We start from the raw sequence: 23,975 nt of genomic DNA, 5'->3' as shown, positions 1-23,975 counted from the left end.
ATATAACCACAGGAGAGAGCTCCAAATCCAAAGGCTTCAAAGAACTGCGATGTAACGAAGCCGATGTAAGTCTCAGCCAAGATTCTGAGGACTCCAATAGAAGCTGCAATGGTAACGGTGATGACCATGGCAGTGCGCCGACCCCAGTGGTCGGAGATGTAGCCAATGATGGGTAGAGAGAAAAGAGTGCCCACGGTACGTAAGGTACCGATGAGGGTGCGGCGCCATTCGTCACAGGCTATGTTGTACTGCAAAATGTACAAGAAAAATAAATAACAATTAAATGCCAGAATGATTTCTACGTTGTTATTTAGGATGAACAAGTCACGTCTATTGTTTTACTGAACGGAGCAAGTGACAAAAACATATTTCTAGAGTTAAATTAACTTTCAAATCAGGCAGATTTTTAAAGCAAGAAATTTAAACAAAGAATTTTTATACCTTTAGAAAAAAATGCCTGATTAACAGTGTCAGTAAAATCAAAACACACTGTATTAAAAATAATGATGAAATATTTTTATGAACTGACTCTAAAATATTCACATTAGCAATACTCACATCGTATACCACGCTATTACTATGCTCATACACATATTCTTCACAAGGCACAACAGTTTCTCTATCAAACATAAATGGAGAACATTCGTTGGTAGCGCTAACATTGGTACGGACAAACCTATTGCAATTATCAAAGTTACCAGCTGTACCATTAATAGCATATGTTAGCCAGGGTGGGTTAAATTCTATGCTATCTGGGTCTTCACATTCTGGTATTAGACATCTGCAAATTAAAATGTGTCTTAACATCTATGCTAGACAGGGAGCAAATAAAAAGCATAAAACGTGTTTATCTTAACTTCTATGCTGTTCTGGGAGCAAATAAAAAACATAGAACACGTTCAGCTGCTTGTCTTCCCGGGCATGTCGTAAAAACCGACAGAGGGATTGCGTCCTCTAACATGATGGACTAATGTTATGGGCGATAGGCTGATCCCTTATCACCGTAAGGTTCATCATATCCATCTTAGGACTTCGTATCAACAGTGGCTGCAAGTTGTCTTTGATTACTTGTGGCTCTGCCCACCCCATTTGGGATTACGGGCGTGAGTTTATGTATGTATGTATGTATGTGTTTATCTTCAATCAATCGTGAAAGACGACAGTGAGATTGTTCCTTACTAACTCGAGTGTCCATGCCTTATGGGCCATTGCCCATTGGCTGATCACCTGTTAAGCTTCGTCTCCATACACTATATTGTGCCCTCTAATTATTATTGTCATGTACCAATTGGGAGCGCAGGATGAAGTCTGGCGACCGATATTGCTCGATGACCTCGGTTTTTTACAGAAGCAAATGCCTGTCTGACCTTCCAACCGGCGAAAGGAAAACCAGCCCAACACAGGTTAGGTTACATACGTCCAAAAATATTTTTCCCCGGAATGTGGGTTTCCTCATGATGTTTTCCTTCACCGCTGAGCACGTGATAATCATGAATTCAAAAACAAATTCGACAATCATTGGTTTAGGCCTGTGCTGGATTCGAACCTGCGACCTCAAAGTGAAAGGGCTACCAAAGCTACCAAAAAATAAAATCAATCAATTCAGAAAATGATACTTACCGAGTAGTAATTCTAGCAGCTGTAAACAGAAACTGGTTTGTGTTCCAAGCAACAAACACCGATACTACAGCTGCTAGTGCTATTAGTCGGAATTGGTACAGTCCAAACTGACCAATCTCATTTATTAGTATCATGTCTAAGTTCAATTTGGGTTTATTGTCTCCTGGTACTTTGATTCGGTCATCTTGTACTTCCACTTCACCTGTCTTGGTTTTCATTTCCTCCATTTCTTCGTTGTGTGAAGCTAAAAGTGAGAGAATGTTATGTCACGATTAGAATTTGATTTAATAACGCGGCTTTTTAATTGTTTATATCTATAATCGTCCGTTATCATAGTATCCTTCTTAGAATTTCGTGTCATTATTTTCTGCAAGTTGTCTTCTTACCACTCGTGGTGTACGCGCGCTTATAAGGCTAAGCTAGGTGGAGTATGTTATAGGACAAAGCAAGTAATTAATTTTAAAAGAGAACCTCTCTTGTATTCAAACTCGTCGGTTTAAAATTAATTCCCCACACGAACACATTCCCAATTGGAATAGTCAGAGGTATTCATAACATGGTGAGCTAAGTACCCACGCCTTACCGAACTTTATTTAAACCAACGTCTTAGGTGGTAAGCCCTATCGCCTTCTAAGTATAACGGTCGAACAAACACATGGCAACCAAAAATATTCACTTTAAAATACACTACTTTTAGTAAAATACACTACACTTATGAGATACTGCCTAAGACTTCGATTTGTATTCGGTTTTAAAAACTATTCACACTTTTCGGAACTTTTATAGCCTTCAGCGCTCCACATTTATCTGGCCAAGTAGTTAATGCCATCTGCGGCAAATCTACAATAAGTCACGTTATAAAAAAAAGGAATTATAGAACACGCACGAACGATTCGCCCGTTTAACTCTGAAATACTACAAATATTAACATTGTCCCAATTCACAATGATAACCTCAACACAAATGTCATGATATTTTTATATCAGATACAGATATAGAAACACCCAATAATGAGATTAATGACATAAATTAAATACTGTCGAAATTGATGGCGCTTATGCCACAATAATAATTATATTTTAGTAACATACATAACACTCCCGTGTTAGGAATGGAGCATACTCCAGTGCGGATTGGCTTCTTCTATCGTGTAGGTTGTGAGGTGAATTACCAACCTCATCAACCCTGGTGTCAGGTTTATTATTGAGCCGCCAAAGGACCCCGACATGGCTCATGTAACGATTACTCACTTACATCAGTAAGTAGTTACTGGGACCACCAACGTGCCTTCCGAAGCACGGATTATCTTACTTTCAGGCAATCAGGTGATCAGCTTGTAATGTCCTAACCAAACTGGGGATCACAAAGATGATTATTGTGATATGTTCCCACCGAAATTCGAACCCAGGACCTCCGGATCCTGAGATCAACGTTCAACCACTGGAACATAGAGAACGCGGGTTGGCGAAGGTGGATTTTAATAGCCGGGACCAACGGCTTAACGTGCCCTCCGAATTACGAAACTTGTCAAATTGAACTGTAAGTCTCACTAAATGTCAAATATGTTGACAGACAGAGTCCTGAAGTGGGCATTTCGGACCCACGATACCCCTGACGATACCCCTGGTGGTATCGTGGGTCTTTTAAAATTAAACGATACCCCTGTCAAAATGACCGTAGTGTTGTAGTGTTAAAACGACATTCAAAATGGCTTTCAGTATGTAAAAACAGAATCCAAAGACTTAGTGCAAATGGAACGCTTTATTAAATACTTAGAAAAATTTTGGTTTAAGATGCATTCGCGTAATGTGATAAGACCCACTGAGGAGCTCGGTGGCGCAGCGGTAAACGCGCTCGGTCTGCGATTGTTGAAGTTAAGCAACTTTCGCAAAGGCCGGTCATAGGATGGGTGACCACAAAAAAAAAGTTTTCATCTCGAGCTCCTCCGTGCTTCGGAAGGCACGTTAAGCCGTTGGTCCCGGCTGCATTAGCAGTAGTTAATAACCATCAATCCGCACTGGGCCCGCGTGATGGTTTAAGGCCCGATCTCCCTATCCACCCATAGGGAAGGCCCGAGCCCCAGCAGTGGGGACGTTAATGGGCTGATGATGATAAGACCCACGATACCACCAGGGGTATCGCCAGGGGTATCGTGGGTCCGAAACGGAAGTGGGTATATTATATTGCTCATGACTGTACCCGAGTAATGACAAAATAGGTAACTTTAACAACGCCATCTATTTCATTTTTGGGGAACATAGCCTGGAAAGGCCCTCATTGGGTTCATTCGTGAGCTTATAATTATTATTTAGATAGATAGAGATACTAGACAATCTATTGTTACCTTCTTTATGCTTATCGTGGCCACTGTATTAAACTTTATTATTACGTTATTGTCTGTTTTCTTAAAATTACAACTAGGTAAATTTAAAATTATTTTACAATAAAATTATCTAATGAAATATTGAACATGAAATATCGGCGATCGTTTTTATAACCATCTAAATATCAGCATGTGCAGCTAGGCATGACTAATACGATAAACGTGTTGATATGAATGGGTTCACCTCTATTCAACAAATAAAATTACTTATCTATGTATCTATTAATTATTATTGCGTATGGAAGACAAAAATAAAATATCCTGCGTGGATCATACAGGGTGTTAGTGACATCGTAACGAATATTGAGGGGGATGGCTCAGACCATCATCATCATCATCAGCCCATTAACGTCCCCACTGCTGGGGCACGGGCCTTCCCTATGGATGGATAGGGAGATTGTCCGTCGCAAAATTAATGTTTTTTTTTTCTATTCTATACTTTTGCGATAGAAAATTCCACTTGATATTAACTCAGAATATAGAGCTGATACATCCCTCTCAGTATTAGTTATGATGTCACTTACACCCGTACAAGTACATACAGGTAGCCATACAAGTAGGTATGGGTGATTCTGAGTTGATTTCAAGTGGAATTTCCTGTCTGAAAATTTATGAAAATGTTTGTCTTGTTTTTAATTATTTTCAGTTCCATACTTTTGCGACGGAAAATTCCACTTGATATCAATTTCGTTACGATGTCACTAACACCCTGTAATCCAGCTTAAGCTCCGTTAACCAAGCCGCATCCGTCACACAATGCAGCTTGGCTATGTCACTGGGAACCGGTGCACTCGTTCACTATGTGAGATGGGGTTTGATACGGGTAACCACATTCACAGTATAGCGACTCCTTCAAGTCCCATTTATGTAAATGTATCTATTTATTATACCTATACCATAAAATACGGAAAATAATACTACGTATAGAACGCCAACTCTCGGTCCCCCGCCAGCCTCTGAGCTAAGTTTACCTCAACCTCCCCGAACATAGTTTAGACTTGTATCCATACACATCTTTGTATATTATGCCCCATAATATACCATATTGTGCCCCATAATTATTATTGTCTTGTATATATTTGGAGCGTAGGGTGAAGTCTGGCGACCGATATTGCTCGATGCCTCCGGTTTTATACAGAAGCGAATGCCTGTCTGACCTTCCAACTGGCGAAGGGGAAACAAACCCAATAAGGTTAGGTCATATACTTCCGAAAACGCATTTCTACGGAATGTGGGTTTCGTCACGATGTTTTCCTTCACCGCTGAGCACGTGATAATAATTTATGATCCAAACAGGAATTTGAAAACAAATTCGACAATGATATTGGTTTAGGCCTGTGCTGGGATTCAAACCTACCACCTCAAAGTGAGAGGCAAACGTTCAACAAATGTACGTTACCTAAACATTAGGCGACTGAAATATCTCATTTAATAGCCACATGACATTTAAGTGTAAATTCCAAAACCGTATGATAATATACGTATAATATGCTATCGCCTTCAACAAATCTACGATAACTAGTATATTGGATTTCCGCTTAGATACAAGATTATTATCCAAATCAGTAATACCTACCTATATTCTCTACTAATCAGTGATAGTATATTATCGTTTTATTGTTCCATCTAATTAATTAATACTAACTAAATAATTAATACTTAGTTAACATGTCTACCAAATAAAAATTAAACGTTTAAAATTAAAATCCCAGAAACAAAATTAACCACTAAGTACATAAAAAATACAAATAATTATGATGAACCTTACGGTGATAAGGGATCAGCCTATCGCCCATAACATTAGTCCATCATTAGAGGACACAATCTCTCTGTTGGTTTTTACACATTTACATGCCCGGGAAGACAAGCAGCTGAACGTGTTCTAAGTATGTTTTTTATTTGCTCCCAGAACAGCATAGAAGCAGAAAATGTGATGTGTGTTAGGAAAAATATGTAGAAATAAATCTTCTTTGCGAGTCGATGGCGATCGATACAAAATTTTTGCTGACCAATAATTGGCCACGCTTACGGCATTGTCAGTGGCTTCGTGAAGGTCTTTAATAGTGCAGGTGTTAGGGCTCATAGGACAGCACAAAAGGTGAGCCATAGTTTGTGGTGATACTCCACACTCGCACTCATCGCAAGCATCCACCAGGTATCCCCACCTGCAGAGATTATCCTTGCAGCGGCCAACCTGTGTCCGGAGCCTATTTAAGGACTTCCATGTCGGCCACGCTAGATTGCTTCCAGGCGGACTTTCCGATGGAGCGATAAAAGGGGTGGGAGAACACTTCTGCCGCCAAAGATTAAAGCAGGCTTGGCTAGGTTCGGAATCTAATGGAGCCACCTCTTTAAGGAAGCTGTGACGACTTTTACGCCTTTGAGGCAACGAAATGTCACCATGCATCGGATGGCGGCTGAGGTAAATAAAAAATACATACAAACAATAATGTAGATGGCTATTTAAACAGTGTGATGCTCTTCGGACCACTATTTAGTACACAATTTTTTTTACTAAATCAATAAAATCTACCTCAATGAAAGCATTAAAAGAAAATGAATGTTAAAAGGGGTCTAGCCGTATTTCTCCCCAGCCGCGCCACCGTGAGCCCTACTTCCTAACAGGAGATAAAAGGATTAGAAAAAGGAGAAGCTCACAGAAAGGCCGGATTAATTATTTTATTGACGCCTTTTTGGAAACGCAATCGAATTTTCGAATTTCGAATTCCTCGAATTTTATTTTTAAAAAAAGGAACCCCATTTTGTTTGAAACACATGGGGTCCCTTTCTTTGCAATATATATGCAACCTCCATCTGAGGTAAGTGACGATTCACTAAGGCGAACAAATTGTGATCCTCCTTTCATGAAGTCGGTTGAAACTTTCCCAAGTAAATAACTTTTACAGTCAAGTCTTGAAACTTATACAACAGTTTATATGACTGCCCAATTACTTTCCGAACTAGGTAAATAAATGGTGGCGTTACAAAGTATTTATTGCTTGTAAATATAACACATTTCTTTCAATATTTTGTTTAGTACCGACTCAGTACAGAGAACCTATTGCTCTCTTGAGAGAAATACAACAGACAAATGAAAATCGTTAGTTGTACATATATTACATAAGATCATGCCTATTTCCCATTGGGGTAGGCAGAGAACACGGAATTCCACCTTATCTTCCTCCAAAAGTCATATTATTGATTCAATGAGGTACTTCTCAGGTTACATTCCCCAAAACAAAATATAGATGGCGCTGTACAGATTTAACTTTCTAGTCCTAAGAAGGATATTATTTAATCCAAAAGAATGAAAAAGAAAACAATAACACACAATGACTTGTTACATGAGACTGATAAAGTAGACAAGTATTAATGATAATGTCGCTGTGAGATTATTGATAGGAAGTTGTTCAAGCGTTGAAGACACACAAAAACAAAAGAAAACGTCAATGGATTGCGGCCTTATGCGACTTGGCGACGCTTGGTTGACCGAGAACTAAAAACTCACGATGTCATAGGAGCAAGCCACAGCGGCTGCAAAAGAACGCGAGTATATCCCAAATACAAATATATTTTATTGCAACAAAAATAAAATAAAACAGTTACAAAAATTAAGCAAAATTAAAAATTTTGAAAAAAACCCACGACGGTAAAAATCTCATCGAAAAAGAATAATAAAACTCAAAGCCCCCGACTTAACCCAATTATTATATAACGAAATATTATAATAGACTTAAAAATTCTTTCTAAAAAAGAGTTGATATCTCGAGACATCGGTAATAGATATACTTAAGTACCTAAACAATGAATATGGATGTTTACAGTTTTTTCCTAACGTGTCTGTTTCTCGAAGATATACTTAAATGTGGCGATAATAATTTTACCATAATACATAACCGAGGAATATCCGTCGAGGGCTACCTTTTCTATATGAAATTTCAACAAAAATTTAATCATACTAAACATCTACAATTCTTCAATAATTGTATTCACGTCACTAGAAAAAATTTAGCTGTGTTAATGGCAGCCCCCGACGGATATTCGTAATTCGTATATTCGTAATCGTATAAATTCGTATACGAGGAGATATGTAAATATTCAAAGATTACGTATGCAAACTACTTACCAATAAATACATGCACAACAATAAATAAATATATAATGGTCAGCAGTGAGCGTCGTACGGATGATGATGATGGCCCCAATTCCTGCAGACACCTCCTTATTTTACTTTAAGTTATACCCGTTATTTTCTTATAGAAGAATGAGTAAATGAATGAATAACCCGGGCGAATCAAAAAAGTATCTCGCTGATATTCAAACCGTTTGACATGTGCTGTCAACTTAATTCTGTCGGGCTATTAGCCAATGTAAAAATTAGTATAATATAGAGCTGTTTTAGATTTGTGCTTAAAATTGACGTGTGTTTCATACATTTTATGTTTGTCGATTACCCATCCCTTTCCTTTTCGGCGGATGAGACAGATATAACTTCGAATAAAATTAGATGGTGTCTACAGGAATTAGCACCAAAATACACTTATAATACCTGACAACCCACACGATAGAAGATGATTGAGGAAGAGAACCAAGAATACTGTCATCCACTCTTTCTTTATAACAAACAGTGAAGATGCTACCTAATGTGGTATAAACTAATCTAGTATTTACTAGCTAAGGATCTTGAATTTAAAGCAGGTGTAAATAGGTGAATACCTATTTCGGTAAACGCAGACTGTGGTAGGCCGTTCCAGACCTTTGCTGCATGAATCAGTAATGAAGAATCGACGAGCATTTTACGGGATAATGTAAAATTCACAACAAAGAGGGTGTAATCACCAGCGTATGCAGTGGCGGAACTAGAAATATATTTCGGTGGCGCGAGACGTCACAGTGGTGCCCCTCAAAATACTGATTTTTTCGGTTACTTTACGGCCACCTTCTTCTTCTTCTTTGCGAGTCGATGGCGATCGATACTAAATTTTTGCTGACCAATAATTGGCCACGCTTACGGCATTGTCAGTGGCTTCGTAAACTTACCTATTTTAATCTTTTAAAAATGTCGTTTACCCATGTATGAGATCCCCAAAGCTACAAGGAAAGAGAAGAAGAAAAAGACCAAGAAGATCCGAGCTTACATGGAACAGATTAAAGAGAAGGTGAACGTCGTACCTCATAAGGAACTGAAAGAATTGGCCTTTGATAGACAATGGAGAATGCTACACCGACAAGAGAGTGGCTTTTAAATTCATCATCATCAGCCGTACGACGCCCACTGCTGGCCATAGGCCTCCCCCAAGGATCTCCACGACGATCGGTCCTGCGCAGGACACATAGCGAGGAGAACCGATGACCATGGGGCGGAAAGGTTCTAGAATGGCGACCACGTGGCGGACGACGCTCAGTGGGTAGGCCCGCTACAAGGTGGACCGACGATCTGGTGAACGTCGCGGGAAGCCGCTGGATGCGGGAAGCGCAGGGCTTTTAAATTAATGGTGAATAAATATAAGCCTATATTACTATGGGGATAATGTAGCATTCTAATGGTGAAACAATTTTTGAAATCCAGCAAGTAATTATTATTGAATTTATTCGATAAAAACAAAAACACAAATCTATCCTCTTTACAATATAAGTATATATAGATTATCAATGACCAAAAATTTCTTTTTCGAACTAGTTATTTAATCGCACCAGGAACAAATACAAACTTACCCACATAATGGTACGTACAAACAGTCGGCCATTAACCAAATTTGCCCCTCGTAAAAACTAGATAAAACTGGATCAAACTCCAATCAAACGGCTGAAACTGTTCCTGACCGCATCATAGTGTTGATAGACTATCGATAGTAGGTACATACATAACATAGCCCTCCACTATAACCCAATTGGAATAATCAGAGGTTCATCCATCGCACGATGAACTAAGTACACACGCCTCACCGAGCTTTCTGTTAGACCAACGTCATTGGTGGTGAACCGTATCGCCTATAAAGGTCGAGCCAACTGTGTAAGTGAGAACTGCACTTGAGATAAATTAATAACTCATTAGTGCAAAAAATAATACGGGATTATTTCGGAAGAGGAGTGATATTTCTACCTTTCTTACCAGATATCCAAATAGATTAGTAGCACCTCCCGGTACGACAACGTGCTATCAGAGGAACTGTTTGTTTATGTGTACAAAAATCTTTAATAAACTGCCAGAAAGTATCAGAGGCCTTCCTATAAGAGTGTTTAAACGATCTTTGTTTAAGCTACTGAGCGAGAATCCTTTTTATAGTGTCAGTGAATTTCTTGATCACAAAATTTAATAATTAATCTCTCTGTATTTGCATACCAATATTGTTTTGGTTAAATGTGTGAAACTTTAATTTAGTCATATATAACAACCAATGTACCACATTTACCGCAAATAAATGATTTGATTTGATTTGATTTGATTTGCAAGTCCGTTACCGGGGCTCGAACCGGCGCTTTTTTTTTTTGAGAAGCAACCCGGTGTACCACAGTAACCACATAGACTCACGCCTATTTCCCACCGGGATAAACAAAGACTATGGAATTCCATTTACTTCGATCCTGACATACTTTTCTTGCTATCGACAGTCAACAATGTTGTTCTCGATATCGAGATGTAGGGATGGGCTATCAGGAAAGCTTAGGAAGCAAAGCTATCGATATTTATTTTCGATAGTATCGATCTTATCTTATTTAGCCTAAAGTGTCCCACTGCTGGGCAACAACCTCCCTCCATTTCTTCCAGGACTCTCTCTCCTTGTTTCCTCCGGCCAGCCTTCCAGAAAAGCATCCAAGTCATTGCGCCATCTTCGCCTCGATCAGCCACGACTGCGTCTGTCTCTATTCGGAGATCATTCTGTGGTGATCTTAGCCCACAAGTCGTTAGGCATCCGACAGACGTGACCTGCCAATCCCACTTCAACTTGGCGCCTGCGTGGACCACGTCCGCAATTTGAGTTTTAGAACGCAGCACGGTTTCTCACACGATCAGAATACTATCTATGATACTATCGATACTGATTATAAATTCTTCTTCAATTGTACGTAATACGTCCTTCGTAACAAGAAAAAATGTATCTTCCCTCGTTACTATTTCGTTATTTACGTAACTATGATAGAGCTATCAGTAGTGTAAGTATATATAGCTTTATCAGTATATGTATATAGCTCAGTATATAGCTCTATCTGTAGTGTGAGTATTTACCTACTATTAATGAAGAATATATTATCAGTATCGATGCTATCAATCGATAGTATTCTGATTGTGTCAGAAACACCGTGCTGCGTATTGCTAAGTTTATTCCAACAGGAGTTGCCCTATCGATAGCTCTACTCTATCTCTATCGATAGGGTAACTCCTGTTAAAAAAAACTTAGCAATACATCCTTCGTAACGAGGGAAATCTGTTCCAATAAGAGAAATTTGGTTAAATATCGATATACTATGGATAGATCGCCAACACTAGCATCGCATCAATTATATTTTATTGCTGGCGCTTAACTTTCTTAGATTGGATCCAATTTTTCCCTCGTTACGTAGGACGTATTGCTAAGTTTGTTTTACCAGGAGTTGGGGACGCGTAATTACTAGAGTGATGAATTCTGAATTGTTTCGACGGTTTTTTTTTGTAATTATGAAAATGGGGACGTTGGAAATAAACGTCGATTAGAGCATAAAAGTTGGAATTTATAATAATTGTAATTTTATATAACAGTACAAACGTAATCGTCTTAACAATATCGACAAGGAGTGAGTATAATCACAGATCTGGAAGGTTAAAAAGGCACATCGAAGCAATTCATCTAAACCTAGATATACAGGATGGTAATACTAAGGGGATAATTCAGACCATGATTCTAAGTTAATATCGAGTGAAGTTTCATGACTTTATGTGATCATTCGTCAATCATGACTTAGGACGTAACGTAATTCAAAGGGAAATTTAGCTTATTAATACTTTACTATGATCGTGATTTGCAGGGACACATACTGATTGAAAGTCTTAGTGAGCACCTACGTACTAAAAGGAACCCCCAAAATTTGCGACTTCTAGCACTTGTAGTTTCTGAGATTTCGTGATGAGTGAGTCAGTCAGTAAGTGATCTTTCGCTTTTATATACAAGGTATCAGCAGTGGCTGCAAGTTGTCTTTGATTACTTGTGGCTCTGCCCACCCCATTAGGGATTACGGGCGTGAGTTTATGTTATGTATGTATGTGTATATACAAGGTGTTAGTGACATCGTAACGAACACTGAGGGGGAAGTTTCAGACCATGATTCTGAGTTAATATCAAGTGGAATTTTCCGCCGCAAAATGTTTTTTTTAGTTTTTTTTATTATTATTTTCAATTCCATTCTATTGCGATGGAAAATTCCACTTGATTTTAACTCTGAATACTGAGCTGAATCATCGTTACGATGTCACTTACACTCCGTACCAGTACGTACAGGTAGCCATACAAGTACGTACGGGTGTTAGTGACACCGTAACGAATATTGAAGGGAATGATTCAGACCATGATGCTGAGTTGATATCAACTGCATGCTCGGATTAAAGTGCCGGGTATAATATATAAGAAAAAATCTTGCACAGTCTCCAACAAGCACCTCTTACCTCCAAATGTAGACTTCAACTGCGTCATGCAAGCCATATAAGAGTTCGTTGCTCATACAAAGTGCATTTGTTAGAATACAATATCAGTTGTACTGAGGTATCGAATAACAGCCTAGACCTATCTCTATTTCATTAGTAGAACTTGGTTAAATAGGTACTGTTTTTAATATCATATTTCTATTACAAATGAATAAAGACATCCGTTGTCCCAATCCACCCAAAATCATTTTTATGCTAAATGTGGCGAAGACGAGTCCATATGAATCGCACTGCCAAAAACTTCAGATCTCATGTAGAAGCAAGCTTCTAACTCTACACGCCATTACTTTAAACGCCCTAACTCTAACTCTACAAGCCCTAACTTCGTAAACTCTACACCTTAGTCTTTGTGGTTTGACCGTTACGCTACCGTCACTTGGACGTATGATGAAAATTCACTGTTATTTTTTTATTGATATATGTTACTCGCGACTTCGTTCGGGAGAAATACTACTATTAAAACTATAGAAGTTTCATACGAACTTTGAAACTCCCTTTTACCCCCTTAGGGGTTGAATTTAGCAAAATCCTTAGTCAGCACTTACGTCCCATGCAAAAGAGACTCCTACACTTGTAGTTTCTCAGATTTCGTGATAAGTGAGTCAAGTCAGTCAGTGACCTTTTTAAAATACAGCTACAGATGTACAGCACGATAAACGACTGAACGAATTCTATTTTCTTTAAGTACTCAAATGGTGCTAATTCCTGTAAACACCATCTAATTTTATTTTAAGTTAGGTATATCTGTCATTTTCTTATCCGCCGAAAAGGAATGGGACGGGTAATCGGCAAGCATACAATTTATGGAACACACGTCAATTTTAAGCACAAATCTAAAACACGGTTTGCATACCAGCGAGATAAGTTTTTGATTCGCCCGGGTTATTCATTCATATAATCTTTCTTCCTAAAATTAAGAGCTGTCAATCATCCGTCCGTTTCCATTTCAGCGGGTAAGAAAATGACAGGTATAACTTAAAGTAAAATTAGGAGGTGTCTGCAGGAACCGGGACCAATAGGTAGGTAGATAGGACCACAGTTCAAAAAATCAATACTGAAACGTAACTAAATATTCGTTATCATATTTTGCTCCACATAAACAACCGCTGCCCTCCGTGGAACATTAAACAGAAGAATTAATACTTGTCCTCATTCCGTTTACATTGAACCACTCATCACGCTTCCCTTTCAGAGAAAATGCTAGAATGCTCCGGGACGGGACAGTGGGCCAATAAATGTACAAGCAGTAACGCAGCTTTAGATAACATAAACATAACATAAGCTCACAACTTAAACTCAAAGATGAATCTTAGAATGCTAATCTAGAAATAGATATCAGTCTAAGATGATCAAAAATCAACCCCATTTTACTTTTCGACTTACTTTAGAATTTTATTTGTGAATTAAGTAACAATGAGTACGACGTTTGACAGCTCTTATTGATGACGTCACAGGCCAGTATTTCCATACAATCTCCGAAGAAAACGTTCGTTTCGACGTCTTGTAAAAGTATCTCATTTGACTAGGTTGTGAAGTAGCCTATTGAGGTAATCAAAGGTTATCCATCGCAAGATAAGCTAAGTACCCACACGTCAGCGAGCTTTCTGTTAGACTAGCGAGAGGTGGTAAGTCGTATTGACGTTTGTAATGGGCGACCCAACTGTGTTAGTGAAAATAGATGAACGTTAACAAGACAAGTAAGAAATTGAATTTAGCGTGACGTAACATAGCCTATAAACACCGGAAAATTACGACGCGTCTAGTGACATCTGTAGAAAATAAAATTCTAAATTGTAAATTCTAACAAGTGGTTTAGAAGTTAGGTAGTAACAGACGTGCTTACACACATACATACATAGCGGTCATACACATACGCAAAATTATTGATTTTTTGTTTTTTTTTTTTAATTTGTAGATGTTTATACTTTTAAAATGGAAAATTCCACTTGATATTACTTAACTCAGATGGTCTGAACCATCTCTGAAAGTTTTCGTTACGATTTCACTAACAGCCTGTATAGCTACCACACTGCTAGTATATCTGAACGTTTCAACTACAGCTATGATGGTAGCAGAGAAGTGGATATGCAAATGTCTGTCATTTACCACGTCCCATTTAGGGTTTTCTTTGTGCTGTTTATATTGTGAGCATACATAGTGAAAGCCTTAAAAATGTGCCGGCATTTCTCTGCGTTAGTTAGGAGAATAAAATGTAGCTGATTTTTTTCGCTGCCACGAGTGAATAATACCATCTTGATTTAGTGACAGAAACTCTTTATTTTTCATATTCCTTCCACCGACTGCAATTGGAATACCATTGTATTTAAGTTTATAAATTTTGTAGTAGAAAATGGATTTAAAAAAAAAAGGAAAACATGAAACATGGCCCTGTGCTGGGAGGTTTTCTGGCCACGTCTTTCCCTCAGCGTTACAGATTCCGATGTGGTAGTAGTTTTACAGCTAGTTACATAATATGTAATTTCATTTTTGACGTTCAAAAAGCGTTAACTTTGTAAGCCAATTTTGAAAAATAAATAAATACATACATACATAAACTCACTCCTATTTCCCACCGGGGTAAGCAGAGACTATAGAATTCCATTTGCTTCGATCCTGACAGTTCTCTTGCTTCCTCCACATTCATCAATCGCTGCATACACGCACGCCGGTTCAGAGTAGATCGTATAAATAAATATTTCTGTTTTTTTTTTTTAATTTTTGAGTGTCGCCGCACACGGGCCACGGGCCACAGCCACAAACGCCGCCACGAGAAGCTAGATACAGCTACAAAAGTAGCTAAATCGCGCGGCAGTCACTTATGGTCGGTGGTATAAATAAAGCTTTTTCGAGAAAAAAAATATTTTAAGAAGTATACCTAAAATAAGCATTTGTAATTTTTTAAACCCTCCGAAGGATTGAGGGGGACGCATGTGCTCAGCAGTGGGACGTTTATAGTCATCATCATCAGCCGTACGACGCCCACTGCTGGGCATAGGCCTCCACGACGATCGGTCCTGCGCTGCCCGCATCCAGCGGCTTCCCGCGACCTTCACCAGATCGTCGGTCTACCTTGTAGCGGGCCTACCCATTGAGCGTCGTCCGACACGTGGTCGCCATTCTAGCACCATTTCGCCCCAGCGGCCATCGGTTCTCCTCGCTGTGTCCTGCCCACTGCCACTTCAGCTTTGCAATATTCTCCGAGCTATGTCGGTGACTTTAGTTCTCCTGCGGATCTCCAGTACGTTTATAGTACTTATCTGAAAATCAAGTAGTAAAATTCGTAGGCATGACGTCTATCTTCCGTAGACAGTATTGGTCGAAGCCCTCGATATAATTTGCGCGAGGCGGTTGCTGTGGCGGCCATGCTGCTACTAATAAAATAAGAACAAAGCCGCGTTATTTTCTTAGTACAAAAGAGCAAAGAGTAACTAGGACTTTGCCCTGTACCTTTGCCAATATTATTAGAGTCGGGGATTTTCGCGAAATCCCCAGAATTCTGACGTCTCGGAAATCCGGGTTTGGCAAACTGCGTATTTGGCCTGTATCTGTAATTGTGAGGAGTGAGTCAAATATATCATATTGATCTTGATAAGCTGCGCTGAAAGAGATAATGCGTCTAGTGTTTCGGGTCAGAATTATATCGGACTTTCGGTTGTAAATGATTTATTGGGTACACAACAAGTAATCATTATATACAAATAACATTATGTACATATAAAACATAAATATGTATAGCGATATTATGTAGTATCATTATGTACATATCTTATACAAGTAATCATTTATATTTTTGTTATAAGCGCGTCATCATCATCATCACCAGCCCATTAACGTCGCCACTGCTGGGGCACGGGCCTTCCCTATGGATGGATAGGGAGATCGGGCCTTAAACCACCACGCGGGCCCAGTGCGGATTGGTGGTTATTAACGACTGCTAATGCAGTCGGGCCAACGGCTTAACGTGCCTTCCGAAGCACGGAGGAGCTCGATATGAAAACTTTTTTTTTGATAAGCGCTTATTACGGCCAATTTCATTTTAGTACCAGATAGAAACGGAAATGGCTTTGGATATGAAACGTGGACGCTGACTCAGAAAGACAAAGAGAGACTCAAGGCCTTTGAAATGTGGTGTTGGAGGAGGATGGAAAGAATAAGTTGGACTGAAAGAGTTACTTATGAGGAAGTGCTAGTAATAGTAAGGGAAAAGAGGCAAATATTGAGAGTTATTGAGGACAGAAGAGGCAAGATGATTGTACACCAAACTTACTAAGACACGACGAATTTATTAAAACCATCATAGAAGGGAAGCTACAAGGAAAGAGAGGAAGGGGAAAACCAAGAAGAGCTTACATGGATTAGATCAAAGAGAAGGTGAACGTCGTGTCTTATATGGTAGTGAAGGAATTGGTTTTTGATAGACAAAAATGGAGAATGCTACACCGATAAGACGTGGCTCTAAAATGTGGTGAGCGCAGCTCTTAAATAGAAAGAAAGAGAGTACATATAACTATCTATTATATTATTATTTTAAATAATTATGTGCGCCGAGCAATGGAACTGCCTCCGTGGTCCAGTGATTGAGCGTTGGGCTCACGATCCGGAGGTCCCGGGTTCGAATCCCGGTGGGGACACATCACAAAAATCATTTTGTAATCCCTAGTTTGGTGAGGATATTACTGGCTGATCACCTGATTGTCCGAAAGTAAGACGATCCGTGCTTCGGAAGGCACGCTAAGCCGTTGATCCCGGTTACTTTTTACTTATGTAAGTACGTAGTCGTTACATGAGTCATGTTAGCCCTGACACCAGGGTTGATGAGGTTGATAATCCACCTCACAACCCACACGATAGTAGTAGTAATGAGAAGAGAAAGTAGGTAATTATCACGTAAAATCTGAACAGCGCCATTTATATATGTTTTTGGAGAACGGAGCCTGGAAAGTGTAGCCCTCAGTGGCTACAACCTGTCTTTGATTACTTGTAGCTCTGTCTACACTAATAGGGTTCACTAACGCGAGTTTACGTATTTAATATAGGTAGTAAAGCACCGTCAGCAATAAACACGTTTACGTATAAAATAAACGCACCGATGTACGTCCCGTATAAACTACGTAATACGTGAATTTACGTGATGTAACGTTACTACGCGTTACCTTGCGTTCTCGCGTGATTGACACGAACAACGTTTTGGTGTAACCACATAAACGTTACTGGCAGGAATACATTAGTTTAGCTTTCAACGCATTATTAGAGAAAAATAAGCAAGTAAAAAAGGGATAGACGATGAGAAATGAATTGTATTGTTGCTTTAAACCGCAGCGTTTTTTGTAGCGAACTGTACCCGATTTTCTTGGCCATCCCGCTGCGTTTTTATGACTGGTTCCTGATAGCCGTTGCCTGGCAGAAATTTCTTGAGAGCTTAAAGCCAATTAAGTAAAGAATACCAGCACTACTTATAATGACAAGTCAGGATAAAAGGTGTTGTATTGTTAGCGGTGTGACAAACAAGAAAAAAAATCCTGTTTGTCATACTGGTGTGACAACCTGGTGTGACCACGAGTCCGGAGGGATTTTCGTATATTATGCATTTAATTTATATCTTCATTTATCAGTTTTACCCATACTTTTGAATCACTCATAATTAATCATTTCATAAATTTTCCGAGAGGAAATTCCACTTGATATCAACTCAGAATCGCAGTCTGTACTGTGTCATTCCCGTCAGTATTCGTTACGGTGTCACTAACACCCATTTGTATGACTAACTGTACGTACTTGTACGGGGTGTAAGTGACATCGTAACGAATACTGAGGGGGTGATTCAGCCCATTATTATGAGTTTATATCAAGTGATATTCCATCGCAAAAGTATAGAATGTAAATAATTAAAAAAAGCATAACATCTAGAATTTAGCGACGGAAAATTCCACTTGATATCAACTCAGAATTATGGTCTGAATCAACCCCCTCAGTATTCTGTATATACATAGCGGTCAAACACATGACCCTCCTTTTTCTTCGCCGTAGACGGGTAAAAAATAAACAACAACCAATCATTAAGTAACTATTTAATCCATTCAAAACTTAATGTCCTACAGTCATAGAACCTAAAATTGTTTAATGTGACTTAATCTAAGTCTGCCATTGAAAGCTTAGTCCCAAAATAATTAGCTCAAATCACAAAGAAAAGCCTAAACTAATATACTAAGTTCCAATCTCGGTTTAGCCCTAGCCTTAAGTCAAATGGACTACATAATTATATGTTGATCCTATATACCTGAAAATAGCAGCGTTTTACCTGAAATAAAACCCCGATACTATCTGCGAGGAACTATCTTTCTGTTTTTTCTGTTTTTCGGCTTTCTGTTTTTACCATAAGTTGCTACTAAATTAATTATAGCTGTTGTTTCTCCGAACATTAAATAAATAAATTAAATAAATAAATACCGACCCCGCCAGCGTGGTCGACGATTTCCCTCAATCAGTGCTTATCGCTATCGACCCACTAGGGTCGATTAATTCTCTCAAATATTTTTCCTCTCAGACGACGCCTTGAGCCGTGGTTCACGCCCAATTGGGCACCCTCAGGCCTGTTATCTTAAACGTAGTACCGGGTGACAGCCTTCAGCGCTCCCCTTTTGTCCGGCCAAGTAGTTAATGCCATCTGCGGCAAATCTACAGTAAGTCACCTCAAAAAAAAACTGTCTTGGCTCGTTATATCACCAGTAGCCACGTAAGTACGTCCGTTCACGCTCACAGCTCTCACGTGACTACTCCCCGCTACCCGTGAACTTGAGATATAGATATGCACAAACAGTACACAAATACTTTTTTGTCTGTGACTATGTCAGCCTAGCCAACACTTACTTAGCGTAGACTCATTTACGCCAAGTGGAGCTGGATGTAGTTGATGTAGTTGTTTTTAAGGGGAAATGTAAAAACAACTGTAAACAACTACATTATCCGTAAATATAATGCTCGATAAATGTCTCGGAAATCGATACGTTATTATAATGGGACGCATTATTGTCTGTTTTGCCATTCCACTCACTGTTAGCAGGAAATGGATAGATCATTATTTTCAGAGTAACGTACTATCTCACACTCACTGTCGTTGACTCAGGGTGGTATTAATAAATAATCTCAGCTGAGACTGCCCTCAAGATCATGCTCAAGTCTCTGTTTTTATATAACAACTGTCACATTGACATGATCTTGAGGGTAGTCTCGAAACTGAGATTAGTTTATTAATACCACCATCAGAAAGGCAGAAGACTCGAGGCCTTTGAAATGCGGTATTGGAGGAGGATGGAAAGAATAGATTGGACTGAAAGAGTTACTAATAAGGAAGTGCTTAAGAGTAAGGGAAAACAGGCAAATATTGAGACTTATTAAGGACAGAAGAGGCAAGATGATTGGACACTTAAAAGGATACGACGAATTTATTAAAAGCATCATAGAAGAGAAGCTACAAGGAAAGAGAGGAAAGAGAAGATCAAGAAGAGCTTACATGGAACAGATTAAAGAGAAGGCGAACGTCGTGTCTTATAAGGAAATGAAGGAATTGGTCTTTGATAGACAAGAATGAAGAATGCTACACTGACAAGATCGTGGCTCTTAAATTAGTGATGATGAACTATCCATACAGAAGGGGTTTTTTTTTAAAGTAACTACCCTAATATCCGAATAGAGTTGTAAGTATCTTCTCACTGCTGCCTCAGAGTACGTTGACCGTGAATTCCAAAATTAGAGTCTCCCACACATTAACTGACGATGTGTATAAAAATACGCGCTCATGATGAAAATAGAAAACAAAAATATAACGAAATTTAATGCCAAATATCGACGAAGATACAAAATAAATTATAATTGTCCTATCACACAGACAGCGGTTACGCGTTCGAGCATCCGCTTACATCGATTCTGCAACCGTTCTCCTACGACCGATTCGCCATTGGACTATTCGTCGACAGGACGTTACATTTCATTCCGTTTCACCAGCAGAGTCTTTAGCCTATGTAACATGCAATAAATGAATACCTATATTACAACTTATTGAGTTGATCAAGCAAATCCTGCTGCTTAACAGGCACATAGATATGGGGTTATTTTTAACACTTAATCAAGAATAGCAGCGGAATAAAATTTACTTCTTATATTTCTTCTAAGAAAACATACATACATACATGAGTAATTATTTTGTTCTTATTCTAATTACTAATGTCGATAGGCACCAGGGGAGGTTTCTTCTTGGAGTAACCCTGTCAAGAGCTCTGCCGACTAGCACCAGCTTAGGGATAAGACTTTAGGTGTTGTGTTACTTGGTGTCTGACAAAAACATCTGAGATGATGTAATAACATTTTCTTACTAATAACTTAAGGGACACTTCCTACGTAAAACCTCGTTTTAAACAGGCACAATGAAGTTATCGTACACGTGATTTAAGAATAAAATAAGACCGAGGGGTTGAGGTAAACCTAGCTCGATCGCTGGTGGGGAGCGGAGAGTTGCCATTCTATACGCAGTATTGTTTATTCTGTGCTTAAACTAAAAGTCGTAGATGTTCATGCTGCCGGTTGACATACGTCAGGAGTGCAGTAGAAATAAATTCTGTAAATATTTATTTAAACATCTTATGCAAAAGATCTCTTAGTTATAAGTTAAATGGATTTTAAAAGAAAATTTTAAGCGAACTCCACTCCCACAGGCAAACCGAGGAATTGATTTGTGGGGTTTTTATTGTATATCTATTTTTTTATCCTTATGAAAAAATAACTACTTTTCTTTTTACTTTTTTTAACGGTTCCAGTAATAATGTGTTTGGAGCAAACTATATTACGTACGTTTTGTTAACACTAGAACGTATGATCGCGTATATGGGTTATGTCTGACAATACCTTTAGACTGGATGTTGAGCATTATAATAATATGACACGGTTATGCAATAAACGAAGATGCAAGTCATTGCTGAATATTAATACTGAACTTGATAAATATACGTTCGTATCAAAATCTACCTTTTAATAGGTAGGTAGTATTTTATAAAAAGGTGTTTAGGTAGTAATATCGGGATCTACTGAAGAGATTTCACAATAGGCTCATTTCCAACTAGTCAAATCAGTTACTTTATGGGCTTTATACTAAACGTAACATGAAATTATTATGGAATTTGTATGAAAAATCACACTGTGACGTTATAGAAAAACGTGATAGGACCGTCTGTGTAGTGTCGCATATCTCAATGAAAGATATGCAGAAAGATATATTTCTATACGGATTTTGTGCTGAAATGTACTTAGACAATGAAAATATGGCCGGTGCATGAGACATTACCATTTAGCGCTCAAAGCTTTTAAGTACTTACATAATTTAATTGGGTAGTTTCCTAGGTCAAAGATAAAATATGAAATTCAGAATTTACTAAAAAAAGACAGATGTAAAGGTGACAAAAACTGTATCTTTTTCTTTTTAATTTATACATAAACTTTGATAAAGAAAAATTTCATAATTAGTGCGACATTTTGTCACGTGTTTCGACGTCACATGTTGCTTTTTCATACAATTTCTATAGTCATTTTGTGTTTTGAGGTTTATTAAAAAGTAACCGATGTGACTAGCTGGAAAATGTCTATCTTACTACATTTCAGCATAAAATTATCATCGTACAATCTTTTGCATAATTCCATTCTTAATATTTGAATTGTGATACTCCACAGACGGTCGTGCCGTTCATTAAAATGTCGGACTTATTATTTACGAGTTTCTTGATTATAATAAATTCATACATAAGTTAAATACAAAAAAGCAAATGTTTTTCGTCAGTTTTAAATCTGCCTTTATTTTATAAACAGAATTTCTTACTTTATCTTTGATCTAGGTGTTTCGGCAGTAGTGCTAATCTCCCTTATGTGTCTGCAGTTAAAATGTTTCATGTGTGTATGCAACAAAGTTTATACTTTTTTCTGTTATGCCTCCTCTTGACAACCGACGGCGACGATTACACTCAAGCCCGAACGTGTAGACGGCATACCTACTCGGCGTAGATGTTCGGAGTGAGAGTGTAGAGAAGACATTAAAACTATACACACATGAGCTTTTATTTGGAACATTAGGTATTTATTTATCCAGCTATAAAATTAGCACGAAGAGGTGCGCGATAAGTTAGTACTTACGCAAGTAGATACTATTAGTATCTAGGTAGGTAGGCAATGGTGTATTCCCCATGAAACTGCTTTACTTATAACATTATTAAGTACCTACTTACATGATTAAAATGTGATTAAATTACAAACTCAAACATGTTTGTTGGTGATGAGATGTATAAATTAGTTTATCTACATGTGTGAAGGACAAAGAAAACAAGAAAACCGGCCATTTTTTTAGGTTGACCTTGTTCTACATTTAAAAATAGAACGTACTACGAATCACTTAGTAGGTACACAAACTTAATCTTCTTTAAAAGAAGAAAATCCACAAGATACCTAAATCCACAACAGAGGAAAATAAAAATATTGCATTAAAAATCCCGCGAGTTTTCAAGAATCGAGGGTAAAAATATCTATTAAATCGACGCCTACTTATCTACAGCTACGAGTACAACATCTCCCTAAAGATTGATGGGTCAATGGTATAGGGCGGCCGCTGATTGCATTTACAGATGGGCCTCATATTATAATACCTACCGACTCTTAAGAAAAATATACCAAGGAAGGAGATGCTTTATTTACAAATTATGATTTAAGAAAAAGAAAGCTGCCTGTATCGAAATGATTATAAAAAAAAACATTAGAAAAATGAAAACTAAAACGATGACAGCTAAGTAATTTTCTTTTTATTTAGACGTTCAAGCTGCCACTTTGTTATAAACGGTAGAATACACTTTAAAAATTACTTTTTTGGAACAACTGGCTGTTTCTCACTAAAAAATAATTGCAGTAACCATTTGAGTAGGATTAAAAGACAAAATAAAATTTTTAAATATGTATTTTACAGCGGCCGGCAGTAATTTGAAACTAAGAAATAAAATCTTTGTACAGAGCCTTATGTATGTAATTATACCTGCTTAAGTAGTTATCAAAAATGTTTACAAGAAAAACACCGACTTTATTTCTCTCTGTCATGTAAATAACTTAATCTTTTCACGATAAAAACTTCTTATCATCATGTTTTGTAATAAAATGGCTCCCTTTAATGAAGTATCACATAATAACTCCGTGGAAAACTGGGTCACACGTTATATGTATGAATGGGTGACGGGTTTCTGCACTGTGAACCTTTATAGGCTTTTCATAAGT

At 38.1% G+C, this 23,975-nt stretch overlaps 1 protein-coding gene across 1 annotated transcript in view; it reads left to right on the top strand.

Annotated features, from left to right (window-relative positions):
* The window catches only part of LOC126366920 (uncharacterized), a 1,669-nt gene extending 1,493 nt beyond the window's left edge, over positions 1-176 (top strand). The window contains exon 2 of the mRNA XM_050010265.1: positions 13-176. Coding sequence (XP_049866222.1) covers positions 13-176 — 164 coding nt within the window. The remainder of the gene's footprint in view (positions 1-12) is intronic.
* Positions 177-23,975: the final 23,799 nt, after the last annotated feature.

Source organism: Pectinophora gossypiella, chromosome 5, assembly GCF_024362695.1.
Source record: "Pectinophora gossypiella chromosome 5, ilPecGoss1.1, whole genome shotgun sequence".
Taxonomy (NCBI): domain Eukaryota; kingdom Metazoa; phylum Arthropoda; class Insecta; order Lepidoptera; family Gelechiidae; genus Pectinophora; species Pectinophora gossypiella.
This window is presented reverse-complemented; position numbering and strand designations above follow the sequence as displayed.